Source organism: Astyanax mexicanus, chromosome 3 (assembly GCF_023375975.1).
Source record: "Astyanax mexicanus isolate ESR-SI-001 chromosome 3, AstMex3_surface, whole genome shotgun sequence".
Lineage (NCBI taxonomy): Eukaryota > Metazoa > Chordata > Actinopteri > Characiformes > Acestrorhamphidae > Astyanax > Astyanax mexicanus.
This window is the reverse complement of record NC_064410.1, coordinates 30,590,691-30,613,392: the sequence shown is the minus strand read 5'-3', so window position 1 is coordinate 30,613,392 and position 22,702 is coordinate 30,590,691. Positions and strand designations below refer to the sequence as shown.

At 38.1% G+C, this 22,702-nt stretch overlaps 2 protein-coding genes across 3 annotated transcripts; one reads left to right on the top strand and one right to left on the bottom strand.

Moving 5' to 3' along the window:
* Positions 1-478: 478 nt before the first annotated feature.
* psmd4a (proteasome 26S subunit ubiquitin receptor, non-ATPase 4a) lies at positions 479-9,495 on the top strand. The gene is made up of 10 exons (XM_007258287.4): positions 479-587; positions 3,634-3,774; positions 4,020-4,134; positions 4,243-4,329; positions 4,433-4,501; positions 5,529-5,744; positions 7,163-7,271; positions 8,423-8,554; positions 8,818-8,873; positions 8,973-9,495. The coding sequence occupies exons 1-10, from the start codon at positions 562-564 to the stop codon at positions 9,141-9,143; spliced, it is 1,122 nt and encodes a 373-aa protein (XP_007258349.1). The 5' UTR covers positions 479-561; the 3' UTR covers positions 9,144-9,495.
* Positions 9,496-10,327: 832 nt separating this feature from the next.
* On the bottom strand, positions 10,328-21,981 carry si:ch73-347e22.4 (uncharacterized). 2 transcript variants are annotated; one of them, XM_022666132.2, is made up of 5 exons: positions 21,534-21,981; positions 20,044-20,207; positions 19,678-19,953; positions 18,291-18,560; positions 10,328-18,194 (listed from the first exon to the last, which is right to left on the bottom strand). In XM_022666132.2, exons 2-5 carry the CDS (start codon positions 20,065-20,067, stop codon positions 12,159-12,161), a joined length of 6,606 nt encoding a protein of 2,201 aa, XP_022521853.2. In that variant the 5' UTR covers positions 20,068-20,207; positions 21,534-21,981; the 3' UTR covers positions 10,328-12,158. The 2 variants fall into 2 exon arrangements, with proteins under 2 accessions (XP_022521853.2, XP_022521854.2); XM_022666133.2 differs by having other exon boundaries at positions 20,044-20,204.
* Positions 21,982-22,702: the final 721 nt, after the last annotated feature.

Here is a 22,702-nt window from a genome sequence, read left to right as displayed (position 1 = left end):
TGACTTATGTAACCTTTATCAGTTCAATGTTCTAACTGGTTAGGCTAAAAAAATGGGTGTAGATGTTCATTATATTTACCTTAATTTAGTATAGTGAAGAAAAAAAGTGGCATTGCTGCCACTTAAGATCTAAATTTCAGGGACAATAGAAAAAAATCTTTGACACTTAATCTTTTAATTTCCCATTTTTGTTTAACAAAAATAGGTTGGATTTTGATCTGCATCAGATTCCGAGAGGAAATTGTAAACTCGAGTAAAGGTTATTTTATTTATCTGATTTCAGACAGGGGAGAAATGAACTAGAAAACTAGACAACTGGAAAAGGTAATGAAAACTATTACTTCTTTAACAAATCTACATTAAATGATCTTGTTAAATTCGGGGTGTTTATATAAATAAAGGAGCTGGGCTGCACTACAGGATCTGAACCAGCCGGCGGCGAGACTGAGGAACTGAAGAACACGGAGCCGTGCTGGCAGTAGCCAATCACGTACGGCGATATGAATACCGGAGAGCCAACCAATCAGCAGCGGCGTTGTTGAGGAGTACAAATTTTCCAAGATGGTGCTGGAAAGTACTATGGTCTGGTAAGAAATAAACAGTGGATATTTGACTGTTTTTAGTGTGTTGTGAGGGCAGCGCGGCGGTGTGCTGTAGTGTAGGGGCGCGGGCTGAGCGCGGTGCGGGGCTGTGGTAGCGGGGGGTGTGTGTGAGAGCGCGGTTAGAGGAGCGGTGAAGCTCCGGGGAGATTCTCCTGAGTCATTATTACCCGGTCGGGCTGAGAGAGAGCCTAGCCTAGCGATCCGAGCTTTTAGTCCACCGCTCACAAACACGCACACCAGGCGAGATAGAAACACCGAGCCGCGGGGAGGACCCGCGCTGAGAGCGGCTGAAACCCGCGACTGTGAACCGCCGAGTCTCCCTGAACACGGGCTGTTTAAACGGGGCTAGGTCATGCTAACCGGCTATTAGCGGACCTAACGCTGCTCCCGTAGCGGCTCTAAAGATCATCCTCAGCCCGGCCGGAGCGATCGGTTCATTAATCTGATCTCCTGAAAGCTCTAGACACAGAATCAGGGATTAAATACAGTACAAGTACAGTAGAGTCAGTAAAGAGAGCAGCTACCTTAATGCCAAGTTTAGCTAAGAGGTTATAATGGCTAAGCTAATGCTAGCTGTTAAGTTAGCCCACTTTATTTGTTTGTAAGCTAGCTAACTAGCTACTGTAGAGCTTATTTTTGCTGTTAAACTCTTTGCTCCATTATCTCCATTACATTTTACAGTTATTATAACCTATGTTAACTCTGTAGTTGGATGTATTCATGGATGACTAACCTGACTCAGCTGATGTGGCACAAGCCTGGTGTTAATTAAGTTAGTTAGTTAGTTAGTTAACGTTAGTTAAGAGGTCTAGTTTTAGGACTGTGATTTCTCTGTGATCACGCAGCAATATATTTGATCTAGTTAGGCAGTTTAGTATTTAAATCAGGGTTAGTTCTATTGTTAGGAAATAGAAAAGTCATCTAACGTTTAGAATTCACATTGCATGTCATCCCATGCTAGCGTAAGCATTTAGCTAGCTTGTTAGCATTTGTCACATTTTTTTTTAAAGCCACCTCTTAGCTGTTGTAGTTTTTTTCCCCATTTAAGCACAAATATATTGTTTTTTTTATACTTTAAACAGGAATGTCTTTATGCTTTAGAGTAGGGTCCTTCTAGTCCAGTTATGTGGAGCCTTTGTTTAGAACAGTTCCACCGTTTCCGAGATTAACTCACCTGGATCTAATTGTCTGTTAATTACCTGATGATGTGGGTTTGTTTTGGCCAGGAAATCTCCAGATTGGGCACTGGATTTGGAGAATCCCTGCTTTTTAGATTATAATAGCACCGCATGGGATGTGATGAGTTGACTCAGTACCCCCTTTTTCCAACCTTAACTTTTTTAAAAAACAAAGTCATCTATTTGTTTATAAGTAACGTTAAACCTAATGATGGCCAAGAACGAGATGCTATATATTTGACAAGCAACACAAATTATTCTTCCTCTTACTATTTCTATGTACTCTTGAATTATGTCTTTTTGACATATTGTCTGAAATGTTAAAAAAAAATACATACAAATAATCAGGAGATTTAAATTTTGTAATATATTGCTCTGAAGGTAGTTATGCTGAAATAAATCTACTCCATAATTAGTAGGTATACATATACACTCTAACACCAATAAATTACCACTCTCCTTTCATGGTTAACATGTGCCAGTGCCATATACATTTTGTTTCTGTGTTTATGACAAAGAAGTGCTAAAAACCCTGCTTTTGCGACAGTTATAGCACCATTTAGGATATTAATTTTAATACATAATAAGTATGCATACAATACATCAAACTTTTTAAATACATGAAATTGTAACTTCACTTCCACGTTTGACATGAACAAGTGCTACCGTGAGACTATTATAGCATTATTTAGGATATCGTGACGTAGCTGAGAGCCCTCTTTTTTTTCAATTTTAACTTTTAAAATAAGAAAAAAACCCTTCAATTTTCGTCAATGTTTACTTAATAATGGCCATGACTGAGATGCTGTAGAATGTTTAGGAAAACACAGTTTAGGAAAACTTCCAAGGGATTAATTTACTTTTACCTTCTTTACTATTTTTTTGTACTTTTTATTGATGGATTTAGCTAGGTGTTGGCTTTGTTTCATATCCATCTTGTGATGGATGTTTTTTTTTTTTTTTTTTTTTTTTTTTAATGGTGTAATTATAGCCTGGAAAACTAACTAAGTAGGGACCTTCCAAACCTGGAGTCTTTATACTAAAATCACTTGAGTGTACACTATTTACTGCAGTCAGCTGATCTCTCTTTTACTGACTGCGTGATTACTAGCACCGATTGCCTGGCTTTCTGTCAGATTTGGCCAGTCACTTTGAAGGAGTTGAATATTTGTTAGGGATGTAAGCAAATGGTAATGTGGTATTGTATCAGGGTTTTGTATTACAATACAGAATAATAAAAAAAAACATGGTATGGGTTTTTAAAAATGATTTTATATGTAAAGATTGGTGTCAGACTTTAGTTTATTTAGTGTTGTGTTTGACCCTGAATATTAAACAACAGTGTTGTACATTTTCTTCAGATCTCTCTGTTCTTTTTGGATAAAAATTCAGTTTGAACAATCACAGTATATTGCATTTCTTACAGTGTCACAGTACATTGCAGTTGCAGGGCCTTTGATTTCAGAAACAAAAGGAAAAATTACATCGGAAAACCCCAGTAATGGGGAGAACATGGCTGCCATCTTGAAAGCTGCCATATATTGTTTCTGAAATACAAGGCTTACTCTGTATATGGAAATCATAACCCCTGCATTGTGATGCATATTATATTGCCAAGTTCTTGCCCATACACAGCCCTAGTTTATGTAGTCAGTTATTTAAATATTTTAATTTACTTTGACTAACAAATTACTATGTTTTTGTAAATGTATAAAGTTCTTAATCATTCTTGATCATTTTACAGGCACTGTATGATTTACAAGAGACTGATACATGTTTCAGTTTGGCCAAAGTATCTCTAAGTGTAAATGCATACATTCACTATACTCCTCCATTTATTGTTTATTTTACAGTGTGGACAACAGTGAGTACATGAGAAATGGAGATTTTCTGCCCACCCGACTACAAGCACAGCAGGATGCTGTTAATATCGTTTGTCACTCAAAGACCCGCAGCAATCCGGAAAATAACGTGGGACTCATCACAATGGCAAAGTAAGTGCTTTTTGAACATTAGTAGGGTGGGTCAATATGACTACATGTATCCATAATTGTGATAAGTTACATTACAGCATATCACAGGATTGTTTCTGAGTGTATTACAGATATTACCAATATTTATACAACTCTGGCTCTATATATGTGGCACCATTTAGCTTTTTTTAATCTTATTTAGCCGTGCTGTGTTTTGTTTCTGCTGGTTGTTCTTTACTGATCTGGTATTTGTTGTTTGGTTGCAGTAACTGTGAGGTCCTGACTACTTTAACGCCCGACACGGGGCGCATCCTCTCCAAACTGCACGCTGTTCAGCCCCGTGGCAGGATCAGCTTTTGTACTGGCATTAGAGTTGCCCACGTAAGTAAGATTCTTAAGTGACCTACACCAAACGGTGTCCATTCCATTGGCTGATGCTCCTAATGACTCACTTATGGCTCTTTTGTGTATGTTCTGTGTCTTTAATAGCTGGCACTGAAGCACAGACAGGGCAAGAACCACAAGATGAGAATCATTGCTTTTGTGGGCAGTCCTGTTGAGGACAATGAGAAGGATGTAAGTGATTTCCACCCGTAAGGATTATGTAAGAAATGTGTAAATTTACCATGTTACTTTGAATATCTGAACATGTATTCTTCCTATTATTTCTCTTCCACAGCTGGTGAAACTGGCAAAACGATTGAAGAAAGAGAAGGTTAATGTGGATGTGATCAATTTTGGAGAGGAGGTGACTGATTTCTGGCTTCTTTGAGGATAACTTTGATAAATATAATAACTTTTGCCCTGTCATAAAATGATTTTTGTGGACAGTATATTGTCAAAGAAATGATTGTGAAACAACATTATTGTCATTTTAAGACCGTTAAATGCCACTAATGAAAAAAATATAATAGAATGGCATAGTGTAAAGCAATTATATTCTTTTAATAACATTTTAAGTAATCCTATTTTTTTTTTCATCTGCAGTCCACACTGTGTGTTTGGAGGTGGAACTGTCTAAAATAATATAATATGGTATATACAGCTCTAAAAAACACTTCTGTCTTTGAATCAGTTTTTCTGATTTTGCTTTTTGTATAGGTATATGTTAATAAAAAATTAACGTTGTTTTATTCTATAAACTAAGGACAACATTTATCCCACATTCCAAATAAAAATATTGTCATTTAGAACATTTATGAGAAATGACTGACAGAAGTCCAATAACAAAAAGATGCTTTCAGATCTCAAATAATGCAAGGAAAACCAGTTCATATTCATAATGGTTTAAGAGTTCAGAAATTAATATTTGGTGTAATAACCCTGATTTTTAATCAGTTTTCATGCATTTTTGGTATGTTCTCCTCCACCACTCTTACACACTGCTTTTGGATAACTTTATGCCTTTACTCCTGGTGCCAAAATTTAAGCAGTTCAGCTTGGTTTGATGGCTTGTGATCATCCATCTTCCTCTTACTTATATTACAGAGGTTTTCAATTTGGTAAAATCAAAGAAACTCATCATTTTGAAATAAAAATCTTACATTTCTAGAGCTTTTTGGGAACAAATAGGTAATGTCTATTGAGTGCACGATAAGTCGAAATTGAAATTTTAATGGCATGATATTAATGATTATTTTATTTGAGCTTATTGTAGAGTTGTTTTTGTTGGTTTGTTTTATAATATTTAAAGAAATCAGGCGTCCGTTCTGAATATGTAGTTATAGTTATTAATATCGGTCTCGTTATTGCTCTTACTCACTCTCATTCTGTAGGAGGTGAACACTGAGAAGTTGACTGCGTTTGTGAACACTCTAAATGGGAAGGAGGGCACAGGATCTCATCTGGTCACAGTGCCCCCTGGACCCAGCCTGGCAGATGCTCTGCTCTCCTCACCCATCCTGGCAGGTGAGGGTGGAACCATGATGGGACTGGGTGCCAGCGACTTTGAGTTTGGAGTGGACCCCAGTGCGGACCCCGAGCTTGCTCTGGTAAGATGACATAAATGAGCAAAAAAATAAAAACTGATTATCTATTGTAAGGCCTCAACCACTTATTGAGGGTGGTTAAAAAGGATTGCAACAGCAGTCAGTTAAAGGTCAAAATGCCAAAATATAATACAGCTTACATATAATAATCCTCACAAGTTAGCTTTCCCTCCTTCAGTGGAAATGATGTGAGATTCGATCATCGTTCACAGGAGATAATTTAAACACCAGATGAGGATGGTTTTGTTTTGACAGTCACTTGTGATCAGGTCACCCAGAATGCCTGCCAATGCCAGGTATGAACAGGGCCTACCAGATTCCAGTGAAAGAAACAAGAACCGATAGTAAAATAGTTTCTGTAGATTCAGCATGACACTGTCGCCTGTTTTAATAGCAGATATTCTTCTGCAACTGAGCAGCGCAAGTGTACACCATGGCTTGCACCAGTGGCCTGTGCTGCTGTGAATGTTATACTTGTGTGTTGTGTCCCCACAGCTGCTCCAACCCATGACAATCCCACCATTATGTACCATATAGACAAGACAAACTTGTCACGGTACTCCTCACCTGGTTGCCGCCACACATGCTTGAACGAATAAGTTTATCTTGGTCTGATCAGAAATCCATTTCCTTTGTTTGCTTGTCTTCAGCAAACTGTTTGCAGGCTTTCTTGTGCATCATCTTTAAAAGAGACTACCTTCTGGAATGGCAGCCATGCAGGACAATTTGATAGTGTGTTGAGTGGAGCCTGTCCTGTTAAAACGCTGAATGGTTTTGGCTGTCTTTATGTAGAGGAACAATGCTTTTTCTTAGTCAAGTCAGTTATTGTCAATACTGCAATAAAAAGTACAAGACATACAGAGAATTGGAAAATAGATATATAATATAAAAGAATGGGAGACACTATATGTAGAATACAACAAGGACACAGTAGATATAGTGCAATAGTGGTGGGGGTTGGTTAAGATAGGATGACAGTACAACTATAAACAGAACCCGTAAAAGATCCTAAAGAAAGATCCTCAGAAAGTTCTTTGCCATGAGGTGCCATGTTGAACTTCCAGTGACCAGTATGAGAAAGTGAGAGTAAAACACCAAATGTAACACACCTGTTCCCTATTCATGCTATTCAGTTTAGACATTAATAGCTGTGTTGAGTTATTTTGAGGGCACACTTTGACTACTTTTACACTGTATGAAAGTGTCCCATGAAACTATATATAAAAAAAAATGTTAACAAAAGTATAAGGGCTGTACTCACTTAAGTACTATACTGATAGTGATAGTCTATTCATATATAAACTCTAATATTTAGTTTTAGTTATAAAAGAACCCTGTTTTACTAAGCTGTATTAAACAGGTGGGTTAAGTTTCAGTAGTTTAAGCTCACTTAATCTTGGTCTTACTTTGCCCCTCACCAGGCTCTGCGTGTATCTATGGAGGAGCAAAGACAACGGCAGGAGGAAGAGGCTCGCAGAGCTGCTGCCCAATCAGCAGCTGAGGCAGGCATTACAACCCCTACTGCTGACGGTAAGAATCCGCTCAGACTAAGCTTTTCCTGCTGAATATAACTTATCTGACTCAGGAGTTAAGATGTAAACAAGGTCATTCAGAGGGATTTGGAGTCAAATGCTGCTTATAAAGAAACTGGAGAGTTTTTTACAGTGTGAGTGATGTGATGTGCCCTGCCTACAAATATATAAATCTGTTTGATTTTTCATATAAGCCTATGATCCTGCATGTATTTTCTATGAGATTTTTTGCTAAAAATGTTAAAGAAAAAAAAAAAATTCTTCAAAAAGTGATATTGTTTACGTGATCTTGAATGAAACCACTATGGATATTAAGGCTGCAAAATATCTCGTAATTTTGCAATTGTGTTACGATATTTTTTTAAAAAATACAGGAAACTCCAGATTTCTTCTGAAGTAAATGATTCAACATTTTAGCTTAATACTGCATTCATTAAATCCAAAATTGGAGATTAGATATGTCATATATTGTAGCATGGTGTACAATTCATTGAGCTTTGTAATGATATTGCATGTCTTGCAGTGTGACTTGTGCATGCACACATTACAATAAAATGCTCTAATGAATATATTTTATATATATATATATATAAATATATATATATATATTTGAATATATATTTTAACCCAAAAGGACCCAAGGGGACATATGTTTCACAGACCCTTAATAATAGCTGTGTAAAGTTCCTTACAGCACTCCTTTCCTTTACTTTAACTCATAAAGTTTCTAAGTGACATACTGAACATGCTCAGAGCATTATCACAGGACCGGTGTGAATCTGTGTTCATTCATCTCATGCTTGAGATAAAACTTGCCCATTTTAAAAGTGTATTATTTGCTTCTACAGGTCTGTTCGTCCAACCACTTAACCAGATTTGATACATTTGATCAAATGCGAAAGCTGCAAAACCTGAGAGCAGCTCAGAGAACAATTTAAATTATTAATTTATTGTTCATATGGAATTCTTCTGTGTGGAGATGTATGATAATGACACGCCCCCTAAATGAGCCCAGAATTGGAATTCTGTATTTGGGGAAAGTGTGAAACTGCCTATATAAAACAACTTGGAAGATGAAACCGATTTAGTATTGAATTCTAATGTCATACGTGAGAAGTTGGTCTCATTTTTTTGTGTGTTCGTTCTTAGAATCAGAGGAAGCACTGCTGAAGATGTCTGTGTCCCAGCCAGAGACCGGTGTGCCATCACTACCAGACTTCAGCAGCATGACTGAGGAGGAGCAGATTGCTTATGCCATGCAGATGTCCCTGGCTGGAGGAGGTTAGTTTGTAGTACTGATTTTATTTCATTCATTCATTTATTTATGTATTTATTGATTTTAAAGCATAATACCCACAAGACCCACCGCCTGCAGTATTTAGTAGTAGAGTAGAGTGTCGGATTAATACTTACATGGTCTTGAATATTGTCCCTTTAAGTACCTGGTTATAATTTAAGTCCTGTGTAGTTTAGTACCTGTATCTGCAGACTGGCCATATTTATTTGGGGTGTTTTAAATGGGTTTGTTTAAATTTGTTTTACAGAATTTGGTGAATCGATGGACACAGGAGCTCCAATGGACACAGCTGAATCAGCCAAGGTAAATAAATGTAACAGAACAGAAGTGTTTTGCTGGATTTCCAGTCTCATCATAAATCTGTTGTTTATGTTCTATAAAACATCTTTCTTCTGTCAACAGGAAGAGGATGATTATGATGTAATGCAGGACCCCGAATTCCTCCAGAGTGTACTGGAGAACCTGCCAGGCGTGGACCCCAACAACGAGGCCATCCGCAATGCCATGGGCTCCTTGGCTTCTCAGAGTGGAACAAAACAAGATGGAAAAAAAGATGAGGAAAAGAAGAAATAAAACATTGTAACCAAATGTTATCAGTAGACAGCCTGTTTGATGAAAAATAAAATGAGAAATCCCCTCAGAAAAAAAAACAAATGGTGAGCTCCATCTATGTTACAGAATACAAGCTTCTATAGTAACTGGCTGCAGAACGGATGAACGATTGGGGCACTAAACTTTGTAAAACAACTTTGGATACGTACTGGCTTACAAATCGGCTCCTCAGAATTCACACTTAGATTGCTAACTACTTTTGTTCCTCTCGTGGTCGGTCGCTTGCTCTCTCTTTATGTTCACAGCTGATTTTGTTTATTTTTGTTTTCTTTTTCTTATTGCCATTAAAGGTTTGGTTTAAGAATACTAGAAATATTCTTCTTTGCTCCTTTTTACCTCTCCCTCTATTTTGTTAACATTTGTGTCTTTCCTGATTTGAGGGGATCCTTCTATACTGACAATAGGCTAAATGTTCACACAGCCCAAATAAAAAAAAATCTTTCGTATTTCATACATATGATATTTATCAATGCAAGTAAGTCTGGAGAGAATTTGTGCAGCTTTTTATTTTATTTTTACTTCAGTCCAACTCAACGTTTCGAGAAGAGGAAGGATAGATGGAAGATAGCAGTAAGGGGGTTTTCAGTGGTGGGGAAGTGAGGTAACGATCCTCACAAGTATTTGGTGTGATGTTTCTGTTAAAATGAGAAGCCACATATTGCAATCACTTTCCAGTTCTTTGTGTTGAACTTTCTAATGAAATAGCCAAATGCAGTAGGGCTGCACAGCATAGTTTCAGTATCAGTACTGCAATGTACACATGCACAATAGTCAGATATTTTTCATCCTGTTCCCATTTTACACTACAGTATTTGCCTGATACCATTGGTTTTCTCTGATCATTAAAACACAGATTGCTGATTTAATATTACAAATTGGATTATTGCCTTCTCGTGAAAATTTCTCTATTTGTTAAAGTATCATAGTGATGAAACCTGAAACTTCCAGAATGAGAAGCATTGCTCTACTGAACATGTGTATGAGTTTAGTATTGCAGTAGTAATGTTGGGTTCCTTTTATATTAAAAAGGCAGTGTGAACTGCTTAAAACATCAGGTTTGGGCCACTTTACCTGCTTTGTGAACATAAGCCCACAGAACAGAATCAGCCTTTCTCCTGTATTCCCCCCCACAAACAAGACCACGCTGAGTATTACTGATTTTTATTTAAAGAGTTTTAAAGAATCAATGTACAAGTTTGTTTCAGTAAAGTTTCATAAGGTACATCTTGAGAAAATAAATCTACTACAAAGAACTTCCAAAGAAAGCTGTCCGTTCCAAAATCACCAGTAATTACAGTACAGAAAACTACATTTTAAAACTGCAGAGATGTTGGCATACTGTCCACCACTACTTTTGTCAAGTTACCTTGTTACTGATACAGTATTTAAGTAAGAAATAAAAGAAGAAGAAAAAAGCCATATAATAACTATAAGTAACATTTTTATTTAGTAAAGATTTTCCAGTGCAGGTTTGTGAAATTATTTACCGGTCTACAAAGGTTCACTGAGAGAGATGTGATATAAAAACAGAATGAAAAAAAACAAACAAAAAAAAACTAATATTGTAAAGGCACAGGTTCAGACTGCTCAGTGGTGAATTTGCTAATGCACTTTGTCCATATCTGACAATACATTCTTTATTAAAAAAAACAAAAACAGTAGTGTAGCATATTACAAGGACATCAAGTGATAAAGCTATTTGCTTAAAAGAGTAAATTACATTCTGTTGTGTTCTATAAGACTCTGTTTACACCAGGTAACCTCATCTGACTTGTATCTGGATTGTATCCTGATAACATTGTAGCTACCAAAGCACCGATATAATTGTTTTACCAAAAGCAGACAAAAAAATAATATTGAAAGACAAATACTTATTATCAAACACTATTTTGCAGGGTTTCATTAATTTGCCACTTTATTTGACCACTGCATAAATTACATAGCCCAAATCAATTTTTTGTGAGCCTTAAACCGCTGCTGAAAAAAAATCTTAAAATTAGAGAAAACATTGCAATAAGACTTAAAATAAATTGATTAGTAATAATGTCGTTTTTCTTATTCAGCTGAATATTGTCCTCTGCATATCTTCGGTTGCCAACTCTAATTTTAATCTCATACATTTAAAATTCACAATCAAATGCATCTCTGGTTAAGCAGCCTAAAATTGGATTGTTCTTAGGGATTAAATATGCAAATCTACTTGTGACAAGGAAATTATTATTGGTTTATTTTTTATTTGTACTGGAATGAGGTCTGGTTGTCAAATGCGTTATTTATATTTGGATGCATCCTAGAACAGCTGTAGTGTTTCTGACTAATCAGATTTGTATCTATTTTGTTTTTGTTTAAACGCATCTTGGAATCCGGACACTGGAGATGCTTTAAGTAACCAGGTGTAAACTGGGTCTAAATGCTATTTTGATAGGATATTTATCCAGTGTAGGACATTAGCACTAAGTAACAAACATATTAGGTTGAGAGTGTAAAACTTAATACGGCATCTATCGAAAATGTAACAATGGCTACACCCACAATTGTGTACTAAATACTAATTCTAGCCAGTTTTAGTAAAAAGTGTAAATAAAAGTTAAAATCTAAGTAGACTCAGATTTCTGAGAGTAAATATCCATGATAAATACTCAAAATTGGTCGTTTTTGAGTGTGGTTACTATAGACACCGTTATTCCACAATGCAATGCAAAACATAAGTGGAGGAGCTAATCATATATGGAACAAATATTAGAAAATAGGGCAGCAACAATGGCTGAAGAAGTAGAAATTACCAAACTGGTTAGTATATTAATATTCTGTGTACTAACCTGCCAAATCTGCACTATTAATATTAGTATATGGTATACACCTTATAGTATTAGTGTGTAGCACGCAACTGGGATGCAGTCAATGTTTTCCAACAGCAAAGTAAACTATTGAATATATAACCTACATACGTGAGATATGAGAACTTTCTTTTTTTCTTTATGGAGGCAGGCACCCATTTGCTAAAGCTCGCACAAAGTAGTGTTCATATAATCCAAGAAGGCTTCTTGTTTTGTAGGAACATTCCGGACATTCAAAGCTCTCATCCAGTTCTTCATGTTCCTTTGAGTTTGAAAAGGTGGCTGGGTCTTCTATGACCACATCAGTTTCCACAAAATTAGAGGTCTGGGTCTTGGAGTTAAGAACAGAGTTCTCCTGGACATTACTAGTTTTTGTGCAGTCTGCTGGCATGCAGTCACCTGGCTGAGACAGAACAGGAGTGGATTTTGGGCTTTTCAAACCCTGAGGTAGGTGTGCAGTGTCTGAAGCCTGAGTACTTAACGGCATTCTTTGTGACGGATGTCCACTAACAGTTGTGCTACTGTTGGGCAAAGCCTGGGGACTGGCAGTGCTCACTGGCAGTGGAATCACCTCCTCCTCCTCCTCCTCCTCGTCATTATCAGAGTCCAAGTTGATTATCGGGAGACGTATTCTTGATAGGCTAGGCATCGTGTAGAGCTTGTCTGGATGTGGGTACGTGTAAAGGCTCTTGTCATTTGGAATGCTATCAAGATTAAGAGTAGATGTCGGAGGCCTAGTAGTAGAAGGAAGTAGTGTTGTTTCTGTTTGAGGTTTCTCTCGTAGCGTAGAGGAAGGGGGTTCATTGACGTGGATAGAAACGGCTTGACTTCTGAAATGGCACGTCTGATGTGCATAGAGTAGATCCCCAGTTGAGAAGCTTGCCTCACATCTCTTGCACTTGTGCGAAAATGCCAAGGGCTCTGACGGAATATCAGGGAGGGGAAGTCCAGGGGAGTTGTTGTGCATCTTCAAATGCTCTTTTAGAATTTTGTTATTTGTAAACGACAGTTTGCATGAGAGACACTGGTGCGAAACGGCACCTTTGTGCAGAAGACTGTGCTTGAGCAAGTTTTGCAAAGTACTGAAGGTCTTGGCACAAACTTCACACTGTAAGATTTTTGATGGTTTGTGAAATGTACACTGGTGCACATGCAAACCTTCTTCACGAACGAAAGTTTCAGGGCAGAGAGGACAGGCAAAAGGTCTCTCCCCTGCATGATTCAACATGTGGTCTTTATAGGAGCCAAAGAAGCGAAACTGGAGGCTGCACTGGGAACAAGAATAGCAACGGACTTTCCCACCATGAATTCTTTGGTGCAACCAAAGCCTGTTCCATCTTTTGAAGGTCTGGCCACAATGCCCACAAACATGTCTGAAGTTAGGTGCATGTGTCTGCATGTGAGCGCATAAACTCCTGTAGCCTTTGAATCTCCGGCCACAACGTGAACACTCAAATCGCCAGAGACTTGGTGAGATTTCAGTGCATTCCAGAATGTCGTTTGAGGAGACGCAGGTTATCACAGATGGAGTGGGTGATGGGGGAGCAGAATTCAGATGGTTAATTGCAGATGGCAACTGACCAGAATCTTTAGGAAGGTGCACCATCTCATGCAAGGATGATGATAAAGCATGCATAACCTCAGAGGTTTGAAGAGAAAGATTTTCTGTCCTTACTGCATTATGATTACTGGATGGATTTGGGGAATTCTTGTTAGACTTAGCGCCATCTGACAGGGGAATACTTTTGTTTTTGGACGTCTGTAAGGAACAAGGACCAAGACGTGAACTATTCCACGAGGAAGAGTAGTTTTGGACATCACTGCCATCAAATATTTTAGAAAGAGATGCACCACAAGCTGCTTCTTCCCCGCTTGACTGACAGCATACCTTACAATGAACACTAACCTCAGAGACCTTTTCATAACGCTGCCCACAAGCAAAGCAAAGATGTGGAGGAAACCTTGTGTGGGTCTGAAGGTGGAGAGTGTACTGGCACCACTTCTGAAAGAGTTGTCTGCAAATCTTGCATTTAAAGAAAACAGGGGTATTCACTTGACCATCAACTCCTTGAGTGACTAAGAAGCCTTCACGGTCACGGTTGTCCCCATTTAGTTCTCCTTTTTCTCTGCATTGATCGGACACTTGATGCTTTTTCAGTGCCTTGAGTGGATTGAACCCTTTCGCACAAATGGAACAGGCATATGGTCTATGCATTCTCTCGTGGACCAGACGATGTGAAGGTTTCTTAAACTTCTTTCCACAGGTCTTACAGGGCAAAGGATCCTCATGCATGCATTTTCTCTCCGTAAAACTGTTTGGAAACTTCTTGTCACCAAGCTTGCAATTAAGGCTACTGTCTTTTTGAGGTTTTCCCAATTGGGACGGATCAAGAGTTGTGTTGGACAGTTTGCACTGAACCTTCTGGCTTAGGCTGTTCTTGTTCTCCACTTCCTGGAGGTGAATCTTAAAATGGGCTACAAATGAGTTTTTATTTGGGAATGCTTTACTGCAGCATGGACAACAAAGACTAACAGACTGGGTGTGGCTTTTCCTGTGAGATTTAAGTTTGGAAAGTTGAGCAAAGTTCTTGCCACAAAGTTTGCACCGGTAAGGTTTTTCGCCTGTGTGAATACGCTGATGAATGGTATATGCTGAGATATGTCGAAAATACTGACCACAGTACTTACAAACAATACATTTCTTTGACGATAGAGATTTTACTTTCTCGTTCATTTTAGAATTATGAGGTGCTGAAGAATGTTCCTTCCCTGCTTCAACACTTTCCATTACAAGTTTTTCGGATCTTGCTTCCTTTTTGTCACAAATCACGTAATCATTCTCACCTGAATGGAATTGTGTGGTCATTATAAAGGACTCCAAAGCCAATTCAAATGCTGTTTTTGTCTCATTTTTGTCCCATGGTGCTTTGTATTCCCTCTCCGTTATTTCTTTGTTCTTTGATTCCTTTGGTGTTATGTTAGTGGACAGAGCAATGTGGACCTCTTCAACTGCTGTCTGCAGTAGCACCTTATTCTTACCCACACAGGAATCTGCATTTATTTTGACATATTTCTCATCAGGAAGTTCAGATTTGAATGGTCCTTGTAAGCAATTTAACAATTTGTCAGTTGTACTTGGTTCTTGTTCCAAACTTGTAGCTTGCTGCCTTGATGCTGCCTTCCTTTTGGACACTGGTCCAGCATTCTGTTCTGACATTTTCCTCTTAATTTTGGACTTTGTCTTCACACCTGAAGTCCCTCCATATTCACATACAGCCTCTAAATGTGTTTGCTTTATATTCTGTCTCATTTGGCCACATTTTTTCTTTTGTATTTTTTCAGGGCTACCTATTGTCACTGCACTAGAGCCGTTCTCCAAAGGTTCTACGCCTGCTACCAAAGCCTGATCACAGGTGATTACATCAGGGATGAGTTTTCTCCTTCTGGAAGAGATGCATGTTGCTACTTGTATGTCATTTTCCTTAGACATATTAAGGGGGTGACTACGCAGGCTCCGATGAACCAAAGATGAACCACTTGTCTTTTTGTCTTTTCCCTTTTGTGCTGCAGTTAAGTGAGAGATTTCTGCAACACCACTACTTTCAGGCAAAGGAGTGTTGAATGTCTTTTTCCCAGTTTTTCTCTTACTGTTTTGTTTTAGGTCTTGTGGTTTCAAGGGACCCTGTTCATGCACTGCTTGGGATAAAGCAGACTGAGCTTTTGATGAAATTGTGTCATCCGCTGCAGCACCATCAAGTTTTCTGAGCTTTTTGGCATTGCCTACGGTAAACCTTAATGATCTCCTGCAATGCCTCATACTCCATTTTGTGGATTGTATATTTTGTACTTGCAATTTGCAAATTGACTTTTTGCCTTTTTTCTTGGCAAGAGTATGTTGAATGTGTGGCTTATGCTCTGAAACGCCACTTTCCAATCCACTGTCAGTGGCATTTTGTAGACATGTCCTTTTTGTGCATTGCCGTTTTTCAGGTTTGATAGGTAGATCTGTATGTATTTCACTGGATCCTGATTGTGTACGATTTCTCTGCTTCCTTTGTGGTGACTTTTTTTGGGCACTTTTGAAAGCATCCGAGGTCAAATTTCCAGCTTCAACAGTGCCAACAGTAGCTACAGAATGGGAGAGAACAGTCTGCTCATGTTCAGGACTATTCTTACAGAGATCTGGCAAAACCAGGCTGCTACTGGATTTCCTAGAGAAGTTCACAAATTCCTCCGTTCCTACATCCGACTTTACAGCCATCGTTACTGAATCCCTGGAAGCATAACTTTGCGAGATTTTCTGCAGATCCTGGGCATTTGTGTTTTCTGAAGTTTCCAAAACAGCTGAAAACAGCGTGGTTATTTTTCTTAGCTTTCTTTTTTTAAAAGATCGACCACTCCTTTTTCTCTTTTTTGTACAAGCTTTAGTTATCTTGAGACGATCATTTTGTTCCTCATGCTCAACAAGTTCTGGGAAATGGCCTTTAGAGGGCACATTCTTACAATCAGTAATAGGAAATTCACCATAAGGCAATGTGTCATGCTCTAGCTTAACAGTTATATCAGACTGTTTTTGAGATGCAGCTTCTTTTTCTGGTTCAACTTTAATGTCAGATACAGGTTGTAATATGTTCTGTAATGCATCAGAAGTCGTTATGTTTGCTTTTCTAGAAATGTGTTTTTTGTTTTTGCTTTTTCTTTTATTCTCTTTAGCTGCTTTTCCTTTCTGTTCACACCTTTGCTTAGTTGGTGTTTTTGGATTACTCAAATCCTCCAAATCTGGTTTCTGGACGATATCTTGAGGCACATCAGAGTCATGCAATAGAGTCTGAGCAATAGTAAAACCAACAATGTTTTTCTTCAGCTTCTTGAGGTTCCTTTTCCTTGATTTCCTTGTCTTCTTCAGTGTGTTTGGAACACTACATGCATTTGTTTGTAATTTGGTAGGAATTTTCATATTGGATTTGGCTTTACTTGATGCACTGACACTTTTAGCATCTTCATTGGAACAGACCCGGGATTCTGTTGGGCGCTGCAAGACATTAGAAGTAGGGTAAACTCCTTCATGTTCAGAATGGCCTTCCTTTATTGATGATGAGCTTTCCAGATTAGTCTTAGAAGTGTCATCAGTTCGTCCTGTACTTTTGCAGGTGATCTTTTGCAATTGTCCATGTAATGCTTCAGATTGAAGAGCTTTTCTTGCTGTCTTCTGTATTATCGGTGCAGTTTGAGAGGTAGGTGACTGTGAAACCTTCTGTGAATTTTCACCAGAATCAGAGTGAGAAACTTCAGGAGTATTACTACAGACCATTTCTTTTTCTGGAGATCTGCCTAGATTTTCTGACTCTTGATTTGCTGGCAAGTCAAATTTCTCAGAGACAGTCGAATCTTTGGACTCTTCCTGAGCTTTGCTGTGAGGTAGATAGGGACTACAGACATCATCTATATCTTTACTGTGAAGACAGTTGTTTGACTTCATTTGTTTTTTCACCTCCTTCAGAGGACTTTGAACATCAGAGCACACTGTGTTTGTTGGTGTGTGCTCAACATTTAATGTCATCTTTAAGGATCCATCTTGTTTAGGAGGTAGATTTGAGGATTCACATTTAATTGCAGACTCACTTGCATTGTGTGCTTGAAGCTGGAAAAGCTCTGATGATTTCAGTGTTGAGGAAGAAATGGTATACTTGCAAAGGCTCTCTAACTTAGTGACCGAAATAGACAAATATTCAGAGCTTGATTTCGCAGAGGCAGTGTTTAACCTGCTAAAGTTCAGGTTCTGACCATTAGAACAATGATCTTCGGAAAGCTTGGTCTGGCTGTCTACACACATTCTAGGGTTAACATCTTCGCAAGCCTTGGCATGTTCCTTAGGTGAGCAGGGAGCAGTTAATGACAATGTGCCCTCTTGGTTCCCTCTAATGTCTGAAGAGGTTGACAAAATCATGGATGTACATTTGACTAGGCTCTCGGAGTGCTCTTCTTTATGAGATCTGATTGGACTTGTATCTGAAACATTGGAAATATCTGTAATACCGGAGTCTTCTTTCTGTTCAGCAGATACTTGCACTACAGAGGAAATCCCAATGATATCAAGCTGGTCAAGTGTCCTAGAAGTACCTCTTCTGAGGACATTGTCATTTACAGAGGAAACATCAGTCAAGGAATTCACCTCCTGAAAACATAGAAAGCAGAAAACGTGAACACTACATTCTCTCATTTTTCATAGCTTCTTCAAAATAATTTTATATTTTAATGAAATATAACGTACCATCAGTGGGACATCTCGATTAGATATCTTGGTGCCATCAGATTGATAATCTTGTTTTATCTCTTCTAGTTCATCTTTTTCATGGCCATTTGGCGAGTTGTCATCTACAGAACCAATGCGGTCAGTCGCAAGTCCTCTTGTTTCACTGTAGGAATCCTTACATGCCATTGAAGTTTTACAGGAGAGGCCCTGTTCCAAGCCCACATCATTACTCATCTCTAAAGCTTCTTCAGTCACAGACGTCCAGTTGCCTTTTTCGAGGTGTTGGTCCTGTGTAATGGAACAGAACACATTTTCATCCAAAGCCACTGTCTAGTTACTTTCATGATTCCTTTTAAATTTGGGCTGGGCAACATGCTAAACATATTGCATCACAATATTTAACAAAAAATGTTCACAATATACAATATTTATTATAGTTTGTCATACAGACAAAAAGCATTGGTCAGTAGCAGATACCCAGAAACCGCTATTCAAATACTATAGCTATTTAAATGTAAGGTGTAAATGATTTTATCCCAAATATGCTGCATTTCATCCAGTTGAACAGGACTCATTACACTGCTTGTAATAAAATGTGCAGTTAGTCAGCACAGAAGCATATTATTTATCACATGGTATAATTTATCAAGAGTTTTTTTGTAAACTGGCAGAAAACATTTTTTTTTAACGTTTTCTTCTGTTGTATTGAAGCTGGCTAAAAAACTAGACAGAAAATAGTATTATGTGCACATCTAGATAAATAGATAAAAAGAACTGTGAGTTTACCCTCTTTGATAAAATTCAAACATGATGCAACAATTACCTTTAATTAGTTGCTAGAGCGAGCTAATCATTGGAAGTTTGCTGGTCACACAGGTGAGACACTGACTTATTTAAGCATTGCGTGCTATTTTAAGATGCGTGCTAGTAAAGTTTCAACAAATTTAACCATGTCTCCACTTATCCCTATTGTAACATTTCAGCCTTAAAGTGATTATTTCTAACCACTACTGCACCAGGGAACCTAGTGTTTTTCAGAACTTGACAGGAGGCAGAATGTAACTGTAGTGCTGTTTTCAGGTAGAATATCAGCTTCATGCTTCAAAATAAGTACACAGAAAACTTAGTTTTGTTCACCATAATATATTATATACTGTAAATATATATTTGTTTTTTTATTTGTATAATATTTTAAACCTTTTATATCGGTCACAGTCTTTGAATACATAAACTAAAATCATGAAGTGTCAAGCCCTTAAATGTAAATAGTTAAACTGCATTAATACATAATAATATTGAATATAACAATGGTAAATGCTCATTCTGTTGAATACAAAAATATACAAAGAAAGAATAGCCTAAGTTTAGATAACAGTGTAACAGTTTGGTGTAAGCATTAATTTACCTTATCTTGAACCTGTGGATGTGAGGTATCAGTTGATTCAGTAGCTAAAGGCTCATTCACAAGACTGCATGTCTCTCTTCTATCTGCTGCAGTTTTTTCTCTATCATCCTCTGCATTATGACCCATGTTGGAGCTTGTGGGATCCTGAGGTTTGCTCAGATTCCCTCCTGCCATTCCTGAAGGGATTTCTTGCAAATTCTGAGGAGCCTTTGAGGCAGAGTATAAGTTTGATGATGCATGTCCAGCAGACTGGTTGCCGCTCATCTTATCTGGTTCCTGAAATTAAACAATATTTTATCCTTAAAATGAAAGATTTAATGCTAACTGAAACTGTTTTTTATCATTCATAAAGATACTGAAACATACCTCCTCCATAATGTACAAAAACATTAGTGTTATCCAATCCTTGGATTTCCTGTATGGGGTTAGACCAATACACCCCTTCACGACTATGATTCTTGAAAGTATTCCATGTAGGGTTTATGCCATTCATACTTTCACAAATCTCTAGTTCCTAACTTCTCCATCTGCTGTCAAAAAAAGAACAAACACAAGATAAAAAAATGCTTAAGACCCCAGTGCCCTAATATAATTTTTCACCAAAATTATGTGCAGCCCTACCTAATACAAATGGACATTCCAACAAACCAACAAACAAGTGTTAAGGAGTGAGATGGTAAAAAGAAAAGTGAGGATAACTTAACAGCCATCAAAACCAAATGATTTAGGCGTAGTGTGATTGTTGTTGTGTAAGAAATGCTGATATCCTGGAATTTTCAGCATGACTGTGCAGCTGCAGTGTTTTATTTAACTACTCTAAACAGTTTAAAATGTTAAAATGTCTCATTCTATACTTTTTCATTCATTAAAATGTCTAGTTGTGGGTCTCTTGTATGAATAAATGCCATGTGAGCCATATTTTTCTCCGGTGTTTTCTTATAGCCCTGCTTTAGTTCACTGAATTAAGGTGCTTACACACGGCATGCAGTTGGTGGGCATAGAATTCAATTGTTACTCCACCGGTAAAACGCTTTGGCACTGCCACGGAGCAGAGCAGAAAGCGGTGTGTTTCTCCGCCCATAACCACAACTCTACCGCGGTATTGCTAACGTTTCTAAACTAACACTACTAAACTCTTACATCAGACTTGGAGATTCGGTGATTGGACAGTTTCACTATGTTCAAGCCCCAGAGTCCACTCTACGTACATCCTAAAATCTGACGTAAACGGCGCCCGCTTTTACCAGTGTTCTGCCGAGTTGCGCTGCCTTGTCACACCGTGCTTCCCTAGTGTATATTTAAGGTCTCGGTAAAACGCAGAATCAACCGGAGATCCGATTTAAACGTATAGTTGTTTACACAAGGTAGCTAATGCTAACTAGCTGTGTAAACAGAGCTGTAAGCTCCTCCTTAGCTAACAAAACAGAGTCGGCTCTGCTGGAGCCCGGGTTCAGCGCTGCCTGTGGGCGGTCCCGAGCCGAAGTGGGCGAGGCCATGAACTCACGAGTTGAGGTAGACTTCTGAGCCTTTTCTTTTACTAGATACTTCAGGCAATGGGGGTTAAAGAAGAGTTTCATGTGCAGCAGAAAAAGTGGATTTTAGCGGAAGGAGACCTTTAAGAGGGGGTTAGCTTTAGATTTGTAGCACTTCCTTCAACAGCCACACAACAGCTCCACAACACGCTTCTTAAAGCTTTATAAACTCACCAAGCAGAGAAAGATTTACAGACCAACACACTGCAGCAGCTCTCTCTCTCTCTCACACACACACACAAACAAACACACACACACACACACACACACACACACACACACACACACAAACAAACACACTCACTCACTCACTTACTTACTTACCTCTTCCACAGTCTCCACTCTGCAGCGGCTGGGCGCGTTTAGACTCGAGTTATAATCAAGTAGTTTGTTCAGCAGCGTGCCGCACGTCTTACTCCATATTGACCAGACCTTCCCTCTTCTCTCCACTCCTCCTCTCCACTCTGCTCCACTGTTTTTCCCCTGCAGCTCCTCTCTCTCCTGCTGCACACTCGCCGCTTCAGCTGCGCTCTCTCTCTCTCTCTCTCTCTCTCTCTCTCTCTCTCTCTCTCTCTCTCTCTCTCTCTCTCTCTCTCTCAGCGTCTCTTTACTTTGCTCTGTTTTTAACTCTGTGTTTCACTGGAGTTTCTTTCCCTCGCGGTGAGTCTCTGTGTTTTTTTTAACTCTGTGTTTTTCTGGAGTTTCTTCTCCTCGTGTCTGCTCCAGCATAACATCCGCACAGACCGGAAGATCAGCCCAGCTCCCCGAGCAAACTCCTCCACTAAACTCTCCGAGCGCTGCAGATTCTTTAGGTTTAACCCTTTCAGACCTGAATTACGTACCAGTTATAAAATATATAGATAATTTATATAATGCACTCAAAAATAAAGATTTAATAAATTTAAAAAATAATAAATATGTTGGGATGCAGAAATTTGATGGAACGACTAGTCAACAGAAAAACGCAGTTTCACAATTATGTCATTTACTCACCAACAATGTGGATATATAAAATCACATTTGTAGGTTTTATTTATTTATTTATTTATTTATTTTTTGGTTTTGTATTACTTATTTCCCTTAGTAAATCAAATTATCATTTAAAAACAACACTTTTTTATTTAAATTGGTTATCATTGTCAGATGTGGAAGTTTGTTTGATAATCTGAAAAAATAAATAAATATGGCAAAAAAGCAAAATATTAAAGGAATCTGTAAGAGGGATTTATAAATAAGAAAACTAAATTTAAAGCTTGAATTTACTGTATTTGAAGGAGCTAAACAATGCAGAAAAACTAAACAAACACGCACACATACATTCAGGACACATGTCCTTCAAAAAATATATCTCTTTGATACTTTAGAAATTCATAATTTTTATAAATATAACAGAGCTTTTTACAAGTGAATTTGGCATTTACAATGCTTTAATTCTTACAATAACAGGATCTTATCTTTTTTATGTACCTTCACCAGCCTATTTTACAAAGTAA